Raw genomic sequence first — 15,503 nt, forward strand, 5'->3', positions numbered from 1 at the left:
AATGACGCCAAGCTGAGTGGTACAGCTAATTCCCTGGAGGGAAGAGATGCCATCCAGAGGGACCTCGACAGGCTGGAGGAGTGGGCCCACGTGAACCGCACCAAGTTCAGCAAGGCCTGGGATGGGACAGTCCCTGACACCAACACAGGCGGAGGGATGCACGGATCGAGAGCAGCCCTGCAGAAAAGGACTTAGGGATACCAGCAGATAAAAAACGGGCCATGAGCCGGTACCGTGCGCTCGCAGCCCGGAAGGCCATATCATATCCTGGGCTGCACAAAAGGAAGCGTGGGCAGCAGGTGGGGGGAGGCGATTCTCCCCCTCTGCTCTGCTCCACCCCTCCTGGAGCCCTGCATCCCGCTCTGGGGTGCCCAGTACGAGACAGACACGGACCTGCTCGAGCGGGTCCCCAGGAGGGACACGACAACGATGAGGGGGCTGGAACACCGCTCCTGTGCAGAAAGGCTGAGACAGCTGGTGTGGGCCAGCCTGGAGAAGGGGCAGCCCCAGGGAGACCTGGCGGTGGCCTTTCAATATATAAGGGGGGACCATTAAGAAAGATGGAGAGAGACTTACTACCAGGGCCTGTAATGACAGCACAAGGTGCAACAGCTTTAAACTGAGAGAGGGGAGATTTAGACTGGACACAAGGAATCTTTTACAATGAGAGTGGTGAGGCACTGGCACGGGTTGCCCAGAGCAGCTGTGGATGCCCCTTGCTGGAAGTGTTCAAGGTCAGGTTGGATGGAGCCTTGAGCAACCTGACCTAGTGAAGGATGTCCCTCTGCTGGTGGCAGGGGGCTGGACTAGCTGATCTTTAAAGGTCCCTTCCAACCCAAACCATTCTACGATTCTATGATTTTTAAGAAGAGTTATGTAAAGAGTCAAGTAAATGGTCAGCACTCGCCATTTGCTTTCCCTCCCCCCCGTAGAAAAGAAAAAGATCTTTCTTTTAAGTTAGCCAGATTTACAGATACAACTGAAAACAGCTGAGCACAAGAAGTCACAGCTAGTATCAGAAGGGTGTTGACTTCAAATCCATAGCTTGACTTTACTTACCTTCCCTTCAACCTTTCCACTCTAACAAGTGGAAATCTCCTCTATATTGATGCTAGAAAAGGTATCTGCTAGAACACCAACTACCTTCGTATTTTTTCCACTTGCTTGCTCAGAATTGAGACAAAATTTGGAAGTTTTCCCTTCAGGTTTCAAGCATTACCTGTACCAGGAATTATCTGTGTCGGCATAAGATTCTCTGGTTCATGAGACTGACCCTTTGCACACTTCAGCCATGAGAAGACTTCCTCATCACCAATCTCCTCTGTCTCTGGAAAAAAGACACAAAAAAATATAAAATTTCGTACAAAAGTCACTAAAATTTAAAATACAGAATACTTCTGCATCAGTATTGTTTCTTTAGATTCTTTACAGTGCAGGAGATTAACCTGGTGATCTCAGAAATAAACTATAAATACAGACCATTAGAACAGGATCTACAGCAACTTCTTTGCCTCTTCAGATTAAAAAATTACCAGTCATTTTCCCTTCATCTCTAGTAGCTTGTCATTTGCAAGCACCCAAAAATCTTGGCTTCTAGCCTCAATTTTTAAATATCATACTCTTGTTCTCATTACACCTTCCTGATTTATATAATTCTCTTTTTCTTGTCATAATCTTCCAAGTTTGGGTGGGTTTGTTTGTTTGTTTTTTTTTCCAACAAAAAGCATTTGCAGATCAGATCCAGGAAGCAGAAACTAAGCTCTACTGTCAAGTGTATCTACTTACAAAACTAACAAGTAGCAAATTAGTAGTTTGAAAAGTAGTCTGGCAAACTTGTCATTCTTCAGATTTTAAACTAAGCCGGACCTACAAACATGTAGCTGCATACACTGCATGCCATTCTCTTCCTTTAAAACGGGTGAGTGGGGTACCATATGAGAAGGATCATATAAAACTTCGCTGCACGGTCCTTCTGGACCTGGTATCTGCATAGGGTGTTTCTACAGCACAAAAGTTCAGAAGCCTCGAGGTAAGTAATTGTATTTAAGTAGTGCCTTGTTTCTAAATTTTGGCCCGTTCCAAAATACCAGACTTGATTAATAAAGAATAATTACAATACTATTTTCAGGAAGACATCATTGGTAAGTGATATATGCAGTCCCAAATGATTTTTCCAAATATGTACAGTGCCAGATAGCTGAAAGTAGAGTAGAATTTCTTGTATTTCCACTGTACCCTGGTTAACCACCATCTTAAAGACCGTTATGATCTCTTCTGGTATATTCTGGCAGAAATTCATAGGCTTAATTATTATACTGGTTCTAACCGGGATGGAGTTAATTTTATTCATAGCAGCTTCTGTGGTGCTGTGTTTTAGACTTGTGACCAAAACAATCCTGATAAACACATTAACTAGCTATTGCTGAACACTGTGCAGTGTCCAGGTTTTCTCTGTATCTTACCAGCCATGCACCCACCCCCTATCCGAAATACTATCTAGTTTTTTGTACATCTACTCCACATAATAACTAAACTGTCACCAATAGCCTTATACTTATTAAAATTGTCCATTGTCAGCACCCATGCTACCAAAGTCATCTCGATACAGTAAAATACACAAAAAAGCAACCAAGTATTCACTTTTGTAAACACAGCATGCCTCTATTTGTTAGAAAGTTAACTTATTGAACTTCTTCCAGAATTACAAACACTAGTGTATCAAGGTAAAAAAAATAATTAAAAAATCAAACACCAAAAAACCCCCAAACCTTTCCAATCTAACTCCTTGTTACAGAAAGACTCTGCAATGTCTGCTTACTAGTTCATCTTGCAATGGTTCCAAACTGTTAAGATATTACTTCATTTTTCTTTTATACTCTCTAAGGAAAAGATGGAACTATACAGTAGTCTGTTTCTGTACACAGTCTACGCCTGCTGATGTAGCTTTTGTACTAAAATTCTAACCAAATAGATAAACCACAGGAATCTAAGGAAACAAAAAATGCAACAGTGACATGAGACAGTAGTGCCAAAGTTCCAAACCTCCAGCCTCCCAAGCTGATACTAAGTCTCCCACAAAACCTTCAGCCACTTCCCAGAAACTATCTCCACTGAAAGCCAGCCTGTTCAAAGATTACAGTGGGGAGGCAAAAAAAAATCCAGGGCTCACCGCTACGTGGACGATTCTTCCTCAGCCGGTAACAGTCCAGACAGACCCCAAAACCACACTTGCGACAAACCCAATGAATATTGAAGAGTGTTGTCTCACATACATCACACATTTCCCTCACACCACGTACTGCTCGCTTCCACGCCACTTTCTCTATATAAGAGAAGGAACATTAAAAAAATCACTGCTTTGACATTCTGCATTTCTCCCACCTAATCTGAGAGTATCACAGTAACATTGATAAAGAAACAAATCACAGAAATACAACTTGAGTGCAGAGTACAGAAACACATACTTTTTTACATCCAGAGACATATTCTGTGTCTCTCTTTGCTAATCCTGTGACGCTATTAAAATACCCACTTCTAAGAGTGGGTATGGTCAAGTCCCAAAATGCACACTACAAGGGAATGGAGCACCTTACAGAGTAGTAACTGAATTCCAAGGAGCACTTACGGAACTTACAGCAAAAATATAAAACTTCTGCTAGTTTTATGAACAAATAATGTGAACTTATAAAACTGTTAAGAATGCATTAATTAGATGCCTGTCAACATCTCGGACTCTAAATCAACACATTCACTGTGGAAGGAGAAGTTCTCTCCAAATGGCTGCCCTTGTACTTTCCAGAAGCTAAAGGGAAAAATCAGATGGTCAGAGCTATCCATGTGATGGGCTGAACCAGGTACCTTTAGAGATTTTTTTTCTAAACCCACTGGTCTCACAGTGGCAATACTGGCAACTAGTTGCTCAGCTGAGTCCTTGCAGGCTGAACACAGGTACTGCTCGCTCCCTAGAAAACGCTGAACTTTTATGTGATGTCCCTGGAGCATAACAGGATAGGAATACGTAAGAAAAGCTGCTCATTAAAGCACTGCTAGTCAGTGTGGCAAGTGTTCTGGACTTATTTCTGTTTTCTTAGAGGCACAGGCCAGCTCATTTCTGTATGTATTTATTGAAAAATATTGTAATGATGTCTGGGAAGTTACTGTTTGCTTCCTTGACAGTAATGATGCACTGATCCAAAAGAAAAATCCCAAATGCTGGTCCCACAATTACACACACCCCAAATAAATTAATATAGCTTTCTCTTTGGAAGAAAAGGAGAAGCATTTTAACAAGAAATTATATTACACTTGCAATTCTATTCCACTGCATTGTACACACATTACACAGAGAAGATGGACAAAAAACACGTCAAAAGCCCCGCTTACGATGTGGCTCCACCATCATCATTGCTTCCTTCTCTGACATAACAAGCTGGCAGAACTGGTCCCCAACATTGGCTAGGATATATTTAGAAGTTTCCAGATCGATCCCCTCTGCAGGGGAGGAGGAAGGAATCCATAGGCTCATGGCATCTGGGTCACTCTGTTGTGGGTTCAAGAAACCCTCTACTCGTAGAATACCTTTTCGGGTAAATATCAGCCTGCAGAAAACAGGATGGAGTAATTGAGAAGCTGCTCAATCACCTTTAATTAACTTATAATGTCATCTATGTCAGAATATAAACCCAGAAAGAGGAAAAAAGGTTTGAGCTAGAGCGCTATACCCTACAGCCAGTGCAACCACTATGCAAATCCAAATAACAACAGAATAAGGTGGCACAAAGACACCCACAAAGGCAATGGCCGCAAAACCCACTAGAATGAATCCCCTTGGTCCAGTAAGTGTTGTTGGGAAATTCCATATACAGGAAATTGCTACAGCTTGTTAAGTCACATTCTCTATACTATAGATGACAAAATTCAATTTATTTGGGCAGCTGCATGATTCTGCATGTAGAATTCTACATGGTTCTCATTCTCTATTTTAACTCAGAAGAAATTTATTTCCCAACTTTTGGGAAACGCCTATTCCAGTTCTGGCTAGGGTTGCTAGCACTTGGCCACTGTTCTAACAGTTCACATGACAAGACGTAAAAAAATCCTTATTATACCCAGTGTTCTTGCCAGTGCTCTCCACAGAGACGAGTCACAACTGTTTTACCAATAGCTGTTGACCCTCCTAGTCTTTGTGTGCTAGGAGGTGTAACAACATTAAGTTACAGAACTCAATGCCTCCTGCCAATATTAAAAGGTAACTTCATTTTTCAGCAAAAGTAGTCTTGTCTTTAACCTCAAAGCTAGATTAATTTTTAACAAGTTCAGGAAGAGAAGCAGCTATATTCCTTAGTGGATGGGTGGCACATACTAAAAATTCACTTAATCCTTTATATGCCAGAAGGCGAACAAACATGTTTTTGGAATAAGATGCACAGCACTTACTAGAATAGGCAGTTAAGGAACATGAAGAGAAGCATGACAGGTCGAAGAACTGTAAGATGTGTACACAACACAGAAGATACAGGCAATGTTCTACTTTAACAGTCAGTTCTGTACTCAACAAAACCTAGTCAAACATTAGCCTCATGCTGGCAATGTTCAGTTACTTGTTGACTGAATTAAGATTTTATCTCTGTTCTGAACTCCTTATGAAAAGGAGAGAGAACTACCGCACACAAACTTCTACCCAGCAGTACAATTCTACCCAATAAAGCAAATTCAATCTCCTGAGGCTCGACCTGGAGGCTCACTCATAGTCCCCTGTAGCTGTATCTTCCAACAGCAGCTCTTCCCGCCCCAGTAAGGGAATTCCAGTGAGGTGATGCAGGGAAATTCAAGACACTCAAAAATTTTCATTATTGCACCCAAGTACATTAAATAAGTAAAGTGTAATTACTTTGTGCTTGGACACGGTCCAAGCTCTGCACATAGACTACATAAGAAGGAAGGAAGAATTCGAGCACCTCCGGAAATGGAAGAAGCGACAGGCCACAGTTGAGTCATCCTGCTCTTGCTCCTTAAATTTGCGGTACCGCTCCAGACGGCACTCCCGGCACTTGTGCAGATGCGGAGCTACATTGATGCAAGAGCCATCCTGGAGAAAAGGCTCACCGGACTGCTTCAGCTTCCTCACCTTACTCATATCTTTCAGCACAGACTGGCCAACTGGGCGAGGCAAAGTAGAAGTAAAACTCCATTAGTTAACCGTAACAGCAAAAGGATACTGGCCCCAGTAAACGTGTTTTTTGAGATCTGTATGCTCATACCCGTGCAAAACCAGTAAGACTGTTCAAGTCTGCAGCACACCACACTTTTGTCCTGACAAATACATGCTTAAACATTTCTTAAAGTGGACATATTAAACACATACAAGAAGCATTAAGCTTTAGACTTGTAAATATCCTGCGTGCTGCCTACTGAGCATAAATGAGGTTTACACCCGTGGTTAGCTCATCACACAGGAGATACCCCAGTATCCCACCTCCTCGTGCTTCCAAGACAACCTGCATTCAAGTCATCACCTTTTAGGGGAGCTGTGCGGGGCCGGCCCTTTGGGGCTTGCTTCCCTTTTCCTTTCCCCAGCAGCAATTCAGCATTGTGCTCTGCATTGGGGCCCAGCTTTGCCATCAAGTGGTCTGGGATTCCCTTCATACAAGCCTTGGCCTGCAACTGGTCTTCAGAGTCACTCAAATCTGACAGGTCACTATTGGTACTGGAGTCAGAGTCCTGTTTGGATGTCAAGCTCCGCTCATCTAGAGAGAACCTTTTCACAGCTTCAAAAGGGGCTTTGTTCTCCTGCGAAAATTCTGCCTGCGAAGAGAAAAAGCCAGGTGGATGTCTGCCAAACACATTAGAAAAAGTTTTCAGAAGAGGATTGTCCTGCTGCCCAGGCCCAACAGCTGGTTTTTCTTCTGTTGGGCTGGAGGAAAGCGTGGGCATCTCAATAGGCTGTGTCAGGTTGCTGGTTGGCGAGCTGGAACGGCCATTCCCTACAGTGGAAGGGCTCTGAACACCAGCAGCAACGGCTGAACCGGGAGTACCGGAGATCATCTTTGATGAGTCAGTCGTTATAAACAAGGTTTTCTTCTTAGCTAGAGAAGAGTCTGTAGAGGTGAGTGACTCTGGCCAGCCAGAAGTGGCCTTATGACCCACAGGTGTAGATGGAGTAGAAACTGTCTGAGATGAAGATGCAAAGCCACTGAAAGGACTAAGTTCTGCTTTCTCAGCAAATGCCAGGAAAGGGTTTGAGGGTTCCTCTCTTGATAGTTTTGGGGGCTGTAAAAATAGGTTTTCATGACTATCTGGGGGACGAGTATTCAACAGACTTCGTGAAAAGGCTGGAGTAAGGGTAGGCATAGATTCCACAGGCAGCTTCCGCTCCACAGAACTGCCAGACTGGGCTCCAGGTTTAGTGTCCGCTGAAAGAATTTTACTTTTACAGATCCCAGCACCCACACTCTCTGTACATTGTTTGAATGAGTCCCGACTAGAGGCATCCTCAGTCAAGCTCTCTGAAATGACTGTGAAGTAGTTACTGGAAGGTAGATTTTGGGACATGCATTGAAAAAACAAGTTCTTGGACAGATCAGAATCTTTCTGAGCCTCTTGTCCAGTACTACAGCCAAAAGGAAATCCAGAAGGCTTGCTTTCTGGAGTCACCACTCCATTTGATTGGCTCCTTCCACCCCCAAATACCAAGGACTGGGAAGCACTTGGGAGAGAGACTCCAAATCCAGAAGCAGCCAAAAGTGAATTTCGGGAATTCTGAAACAAAATTAAAAAGCATTAGCCTAGTAAAGAACTCTTGTTTAATTCAGCAATACTTTGGTTCATCTAATTCTGTGATTAGCATTCTACTTATCCACTAGTAACAGAAACTTCCAGCAGAATTATTTACAATGAAGAAACTTCTTTAAAGATTCTGCTGGACTGATTTTTCCTACCTACAAACTATTGAAATAATAAGTTAATGGTGTCTGTTACATACTAAAGACACATGGAGAAAATGAACACTGAACATCTTATCACACTTTAGAACAAAATTGAGGCACAAGACAAGTGAACTAATTCACAGAATAGCAAGTTATTTATTTAAACTGCTAACTGTTTTAATTTGTATCAGCAAGATGGGAACCTTAACTGAAACTGCTTTTCAATAATCTCCCATCTTTCACCCTCCCCCTCCAAGATCACCCTTGAAATAATTAACTTAGTTTGCAAAGTTAATTAAACAAAGAAAGCCCTCTAACAGTTAGAGAACAAACTGTTCCTGGTCACAGCAAGCCACATCTGCTGACAGGTAGAGAGATGCCTATGACACGGTGCCTTCCAGGGGATTACTCAGTGGAGGTTAAACACAAAGAGCTTCATTTTTGTGATTGCCAAATACTGTAAAGTTTTCTGACTTGCAGATTTCTACTACACCCATAAGTGTATATGGAATATTCACTTGCTCTCTTCTCAATTTATACTTATTCAGGTTTTCCAAATCTCACAGTCCTACCATAACTGATTATATCCTACAACTAACTCATCAGTTCTATTCCTTTCCTTGGAGTTTTCTTGAATCAACACACTTTTTTTCCAAGGACATGTTAAACCCCTGTGCAATACATGATACTGGTCATTACTGTCACTACACACCTACCACACTCCCAATTAATGTTTAGCTTGCTCCTTTTTGTCAGCCTCCAGCTGTAGTAACTTCAATAACATACTGATGTCCCCCATGACAGTTCTTCCAGGTATTAGAATTTCACGGATTTCTTTTTAGAGCCAAAGTAATTTTCAAACACTGAGTTCTAACAGTTTTAAAAAGCATGTGCATATGAATGCAAACCAAGCCTATTAAGTCACCTCAAGGACCAAATCACACTATGATAAAGCGGACAGTCTGAAGCAGTAACACATGTGAACTAACCTTCTTATTGATCTATGCCAGGTTCCCTCCCTCAAGGGAAATACAGTTTGAAATGAACTACCAGTCTGCTGGCAAATTCTGAAGCCAGATTATTAATAATGGTTTAAAACAAGTGTTTTGTGGCTGGGGAGATAGACAGAAGGAGAGGTGATACCAAAATTTCTCAGTACAATTCAAGTTTCTTCCTTAATACCACTGATAGGTAAAATTTTGACCATTCACCTACACAGTTTGTACTTATTCCCAACTCTGGTTTTTTTTTTCTTCCTGTTTGGAGGGGTGGGGAGTGGAAGGGAGAGCAGGTTATATTGTACCAGTTTAATTACGTAACACTCCTGTCTTCTACAATTCTGTTTCTCCTTTACCTTTCTTCCTTACCATCAAGGAAACCTTATCCCAAGGTAAACATCTCACCATTTCTCCCATTCCATTAGCTAATACAAAAGACAGGGATGAAAGTAATCCATTTCACCTTCTGGCAGTCACCTTGGACTCTCTAATGTATCACCCATTTTCCTCACTTTTTTTTATAGAGTAGACTACAAGTTTCTTAATTTTTGCTGTACTTCCTGAGGTAAAGTTTTGTTTTTATAAGCCTTCATTTCATTACCAAGTTTTATATTTTGTATTTAACAGCATTTCCCTTCTACTTTTCTCCTTGAAAACAAAGGCACAACTAAGAGGTCTTCAAGCTACTTCCAGACTGAGCTCTTTATTAAAATTTATTCCAAAGGTACCCCTCCCAAATGTTTTAATTATTTGTTTTCCGCCCTAGACAGTATATACGTGACTGGCTCATTTTTCTACTACAGAGATATCATGGCTGTAACACACAAGCTGGGCACCTAGAAAAGGTCCTCTAAATGTAGCCTTATTGTTTTTCTGGTTTTGAGGCTTTTTTTTTTTTAAGCAACTTAAATGTTCAGCTAAGCGCACATTCTCATGCATATTTGTTTATATAAAGGGAAGAGATATTAAGCAGATTATCTTCCATATGACACAACAAAATTATATTAAGTACAGTTCTTAAAGTGTCTTTTTAAGAAAATCTGCGTTTCTCAGATTAAGGCTGAATAGAGAAGAGTGCTAAGAAGTTGTCTCTTACAACTCCTCCATGAAATACCTTAATTTTCTTTTGAGTTCTTTCTTAGATCAGGTAACAGAAAGGTTTCCTTTGGGAGGGGAGGGATTCATCAGAGAAAAAGTTGTTTTCCCAGTCCCACAGACACTCCGTAACATGAATATGTTGCAGAACATCTACTGCAAATCTGCATGTCTGTCTTGAATATGCTGGATCATGAGCTACTCACCTCTCCCTGGACTTGTGATCGTCCTGTTTTCAGTTTCTCCTGCCCAGTAACAGCTGGCAAACTGGTATCAGAGATTCTCACAGTTGTTGGTGTCAAAGCAGTTGTAGTAACTGCAGTTGCAGCAACTGCAGTTGCTGAAGTTGCCGTGCCTGGGCCAACCTGTTCCAGTGATTTTCCTGCCTCTTTACATCCAGATCCAACTAGTAACGTTTGTCCAGCCACAGAGGAAAAGGGAGTGAAGGGCAATGGTGTGTCACCACCAACTGGCTCATCTTGGACTACTAGTGTTCGGCCATTTTCTTTGGTGTAAGTGGCAAAGCGAATATTGCGATTAATCTGAGGAATGAATGAAGGCAACTGTTTGGCCCTTGGATCCAGTCCTGTTTCGCTATTGGAGCCTCCTTTCCAAGAACCTCTGCTTGCCTCACCTCCATCACTACCATTGCTATCCACCTCACCCCTCTCCTTTAGCTTCTTCGATGCAGGATCACACCCAGAATCCGAAGCATTTTTCCTCCTCCGTCCATCCTTCCCCTCCAGGCTTTCCTTCTTCTTTTTCCCTTTAGACGATTTAGCTGCTTTTAGGCCTCCTCCCTATAACAGACAAAACCACACAATCACTAAACAGAACAATCAGGATACCTGTTCAAACAACACTTTTCTGTTAGAACAGAACACATTACACTGCTCTTGAGCTTAGGAACATTTAATCACAACCTGAGACATCTAAGGAAAGATACCATGTGAACAGAACACAAATGTAAGTGCAGTGTCTTGTCTTTTTTGTACTAGAATAGGCCCTTCACAGTAAGATTTTTAGCTGAGCTAGTCTGCTGTAGCACATAGCACATCATGACAGATTTTGGGAGACATGCAACACAATCATGCTCCAACAGAGTTCTTGCTAATGCATGAAAACTATTTGTACACTAAGTTTTGCTAGGAGTCTAATTCCCACCATTCTTTTGAAGGGCATGCTTTCTGTCCACTACCCAAAGCCTACAATATTTAAGCAAGCATATAAGCCTGCTTTAGAGAAGCCAGGTGGTAATTTTTAGAAATGCCTAAAAAGGCCTGTGAAGAAGCAGAGTACCCTGTTAGAAGAAGGCAGTGAGCAGAGAAACATTATCAGAGCACGACCCCTTACAATGGAGCACAGTCATGATTACTGACCCCCTCCCCCAAGATCCATGCTGAACTCCATCTAACAGGCCTGAATGAAAAGAGAAGACTGTTGAAAGAAAGCTATGACCATCCTCAAAGTGGAAGAGGAAAATTTTCCTCTTCCAATTACATTATCAAAATCCCAGTGAACACAGCATCAGTTTTCAGTTGCTTCCATGTTTTAGATGTTTTATATCTAAATATTTATGAAGTTTCACTGTATATACAAGACCTGAATTGTTGTAGTACCTCGCTTGGAGATGTGTTATCCATCACCACATGAATCAGTCGAGGATCCACCGACTTTATTTCACCACTCTAATTTTTTTTCGGATTGATATTGAGGAGGTAGGAGGAAGAAAAGAGGAGGTTAGTTTTTAATTTAGAGTATAAAGTATCAACATAAGAGACCTTAAACACAAGGTTACTCTGCAGCCCCTCTCCAATTTGCCTTTTCTTTCTGCCCCACTTTCTTAGTAAAACTACAGCCTTCCAGACTACCTTCTATCCTTTTGCTCATTCTCTATTTAAAAAACTTTCAGATTTCATTCCTACCATTGCTTCCTTGTATATTTCTTTTACTGAGCATGTCTAGAGGCACTCACTGCATTAAACATGGCTGCTCTTAAATTTGATTCAGTATTGTTCTAGCCTTCCACACATTCACTCTGCCAGATGTAGAAAAGACTGCTGGAAGGAAGCACATAAATTTATGCTAACTATCTTCATCAGCATCTCCCCAAGTGGAGCAAAGAACACCCCATTTCTGTAACTGTGCTTAGAGGTTACCTTTTTATTTCACAGTAGTAAGTTTCACTGCCGTAAACTGGGTGCTTCCTGGCACTTATCTGCTGAAGGCATATACTCCACAATCTCAACGCCTCTCCAAAGTATTACACTTATCTACCATACATAGTACACTCTTTCCTGTGCACCAGTGTCACAGCACTCTCCAAACCAGCTGGCTGCAACAAGGTCTTTTACCACCTCATACCAACATACTCTTCATGCCAGTCCCTCTGCTGCCTTCTCCTAGTCACTCCTCACCCCAGGCGCACGTTCTCTCTCTCTTCTCTCTGCTTCTTCCTCCTCTCTCTTCCTTGCCTGCCCAACCTCTTCACAGAACCAGCCACAGCTGCACCTTATCTACATCAGCCAACCCACCACTCCTGAAGCCAACCACAGCTGGATATTATCAATGTTAATTAACCCAGCTTCATCCCTCTATACACACCAACAACAGATCTAGCAGTCAGAGCACAGGATTACTGCGTATGTATATACACAAGGCTTACTAGGCACATTCGGCATCTGTATTTTACTGCACGTGGAAAAGGCTACAGGAGCAGGGGACAAGGGACAGGACCCAAAAAAACCCAACAAGAGTGCTGCTGCTACAGCAGTTTACACACAGCATCACAGGCCTGTTCCTCGTTGCTCCTGGAAAGAAAGCCACTGGGAGCAGGCTGCTGGTTAAACCGAACTACCTGTCAGACCGCACAGAAGCGTATCATGCAACCAGCTAACTATAGCAGTGCAGATTTTCTGTGCTGTTTACAACATTTACTAGGTTAACTGACAGTAACAGGGCAAAAGTAAACAGCCTAAGCTAAAATACATAAATCAATTTTGTTTAGCCTACAACTTCATCTTCTGTGCTACACTTGCTTCCAACCACTTGTACAGCCTGTCAGGCAGAAGCTAAGGGAAGGCATAGGAAGGCCACAGCACACCAGACCCAGAAGGCAGCTCTCCGTACATCAGCACACTCTCCCATCCAGAAAGCCACTTCCAATATTATTTCATACAGCACTCATTTCCAAAAAATTTCTTATAGTTGCTTCTTCTTTTATAGAAGTGAACTGTGTATCATCATTTATTGTGGAAAGTCATCATAAGAAAAAAATTTTCTGCAAATCGCAACATGGATAATTACTCATCTTTTAAAGCAAAGAACAAAGAACCAAAAGTGAAGCTGTCATTCTCCAGAAGATATTGAGGAATGGTATTTTAGGAACACCAAAGCATTGCTTTGTATTTTTACCTCAGTCACAGACACCTCCATTAGACGAGTTATTGGGTCTTGGTGGCTCACAACACCACAGAGCCAGCTATTTTCATCCTCTGGTTGGTAAACCTTAACTTTTTGGCCTTGGACACTGTAAGGACCTGGAAAAGAAGGACTTTGAGTACATCTTCCAAACAAGCTCTGTGTCATACAGTAAACAAAATAAGAAAAATGTTCTGTGCACAAGATTAGAGCTTGAAGTGTCATCTTTCAGGTGGAAAGAAATTAAAACACTAGCGCTTCTGCTGCAAATCCTGCTAAGCTAAGCGTTCTATTGTAAAAAGTCAATAAATCCTCATTGCTGTAACTCAAAACTACTGTAAAAACAAGATTAATACAGTTTACAAGTAAAAAAAATAAAAATGCAAAAGGTCAAAATTAACTCACTCCGACAAAATCAAACTAGATGCGGGGGTTCCTTGCTAACTAAACTCTTTTGCTTTCTAACCTACAGGTCAGTAATTATGAAGCATCAGTCTAGTGGACAGTCACAGCATTTTGACTCGGTTCAGATGCATCAAATCCCAATATAAACTGCATGCAGTTCAGAATAGAAACACATATTTGTAACTGTGGAAAATTTTACATAATTGTACAAATATCCAACATCTCTAAACCAACCAGTCTTAGTTCTTTGACACGGGTAACGGATCATCTACAGAAAGGTTTCCTCCGACCCTGCCCTCACTCTCCACATCAGCATGCAGAGCTTTCCTCCTACCCTAAGTCCAGACAAAAAAAACTTTGTTAATATTATATCATCAAAATCCACATGATCCAACAGCCCGTATCTGATACAACCAGAACTAGGTGCTTCAGAAGGCAGCTCCAAAGTGGACAATTCTGAAGCTACTGGCTCATGTAAGAAGTATTGTCCTGATAGCATTTTTATCAATAAACATTTTATTTAACCAAAAGGCACCAAAACCCCATTAAGAATTGCATCATCCTTCTAATACAGTGGCCTACCTTTAGGGTGGCTGCCTGGCCCACAAAACCAAACTCCAGCTAGAAAATTGTTTTAGCGCTTGAACTAGAGACCCCAATCTGACAACAAAAGCTGAAATTGGGCTTAGCCCTAATACACAATCCAGACAACAGTTAATGTATTAACTCTATGCTGAGCAGCTGCAGCCACACTATGCTTTAAAAAAGTTCATGTATTAATTATCAAAATGCCAAAGTTTGAATTTGATGTAACAGGAGAATTATTTTTTTTTAAAGATGTACAGAGTAACTTCACTTCTAAATTTCCACAAATATAGAAAAGAACCATAGACTAGGACCAAAGCTTTAAAAATTGAAAACTAAAACTTAAAGGAAGTTGTAAATATATGGACATTATCAATAATATGTTGTCCTACTTTAACTACATCTTCAGTGATTGTTCCCAGTAGGTATTTCTGGTTGTATCTCAGCAAGTGCTTACCTGTATCTGTGACAAAATAATTCTTCCCTGTAGAGAACTTGCAAAACAATACAGAAAAAATGACCGTCCAAATCAAATAGTAGCAGATACTATTTGTATTCTCCTTCATAAATCCCAACATAGTCTAGCTGTTCCACAGCAAAGTAGCTCCCAGACAGAAAAACTGTCTCACCTCTACTAAATATCTCCTGAAGCTTCTGGTCACTGATCAATGCATTGACAGATTCTCGTAGCGAAGGCTGTTCCTGCAGAATCTGATTCTGACTCTCTGTTCCCATCTGCCAACAACAAACAATTTTAACGTAAGAGTATAGTCTTTTAAGGTAATGGAATCAGTAGTTTTTAAGTGACAGCTCTTCTTGGACTGTTCTGACACTGACAAACCAAAAAAAAATAAAATTAAGAAAAACATTGCTGAACAGGCCAGGAGGAAAAAAAAGACTAGCTATGCAAAAGCTGTTGCAAAGCTTCCATTTCAGTTATCGGCTACAGGATGCTGACAGCTAGCTCCCCAACTGACCAACACACAGAGGAACTGGGACTTTTCAAATGCAGATGGGGATTAGTGTAAGCACCTGGAAAAGCAGGGAAACAAATGCAGTGAAAGGAGGAAGACAA

The 15,503-nt window shown here is 41.4% G+C and overlaps 1 protein-coding gene across 3 annotated transcripts in view; it reads right to left on the minus strand.

Moving 5' to 3' along the window:
• KDM3B (lysine demethylase 3B) overlaps nt 1-15,503 on the minus strand; it is a 67,514-nt gene that overhangs the window by 25,432 nt on the left and 26,579 nt on the right. For all 3 annotated transcript variants that reach the window (XR_013929819.1, XM_080397812.1, XM_080397813.1), the window contains exons 4-12: nt 15,058-15,163; nt 13,433-13,557; nt 11,638-11,706; nt 10,225-10,818; nt 6,516-7,758; nt 5,958-6,159; nt 4,384-4,598; nt 3,170-3,322; nt 1,220-1,327 (exon numbers count right to left, since the gene is read on the minus strand). Coding sequence is in view for 2 of the 3 variants with exons in the window: in XM_080397812.1 (XP_080253938.1) it covers nt 1,220-1,327; nt 3,170-3,322; nt 4,384-4,598; nt 5,958-6,159; nt 6,516-7,758; nt 10,225-10,818; nt 11,638-11,706; nt 13,433-13,557; nt 15,058-15,163 (2,815 nt within the window). In the remaining variant the exon portion in view is untranslated. The remainder of the gene's footprint in view (nt 1-1,219; nt 1,328-3,169; nt 3,323-4,383; nt 4,599-5,957; nt 6,160-6,515; nt 7,759-10,224; nt 10,819-11,637; nt 11,707-13,432; nt 13,558-15,057; nt 15,164-15,503) is intronic.

Source organism: Falco punctatus, assembly GCF_963210335.1.
Source record: "Falco punctatus genome assembly, chromosome: 8".
Lineage (NCBI taxonomy): Eukaryota > Metazoa > Chordata > Aves > Falconiformes > Falconidae > Falco > Falco punctatus.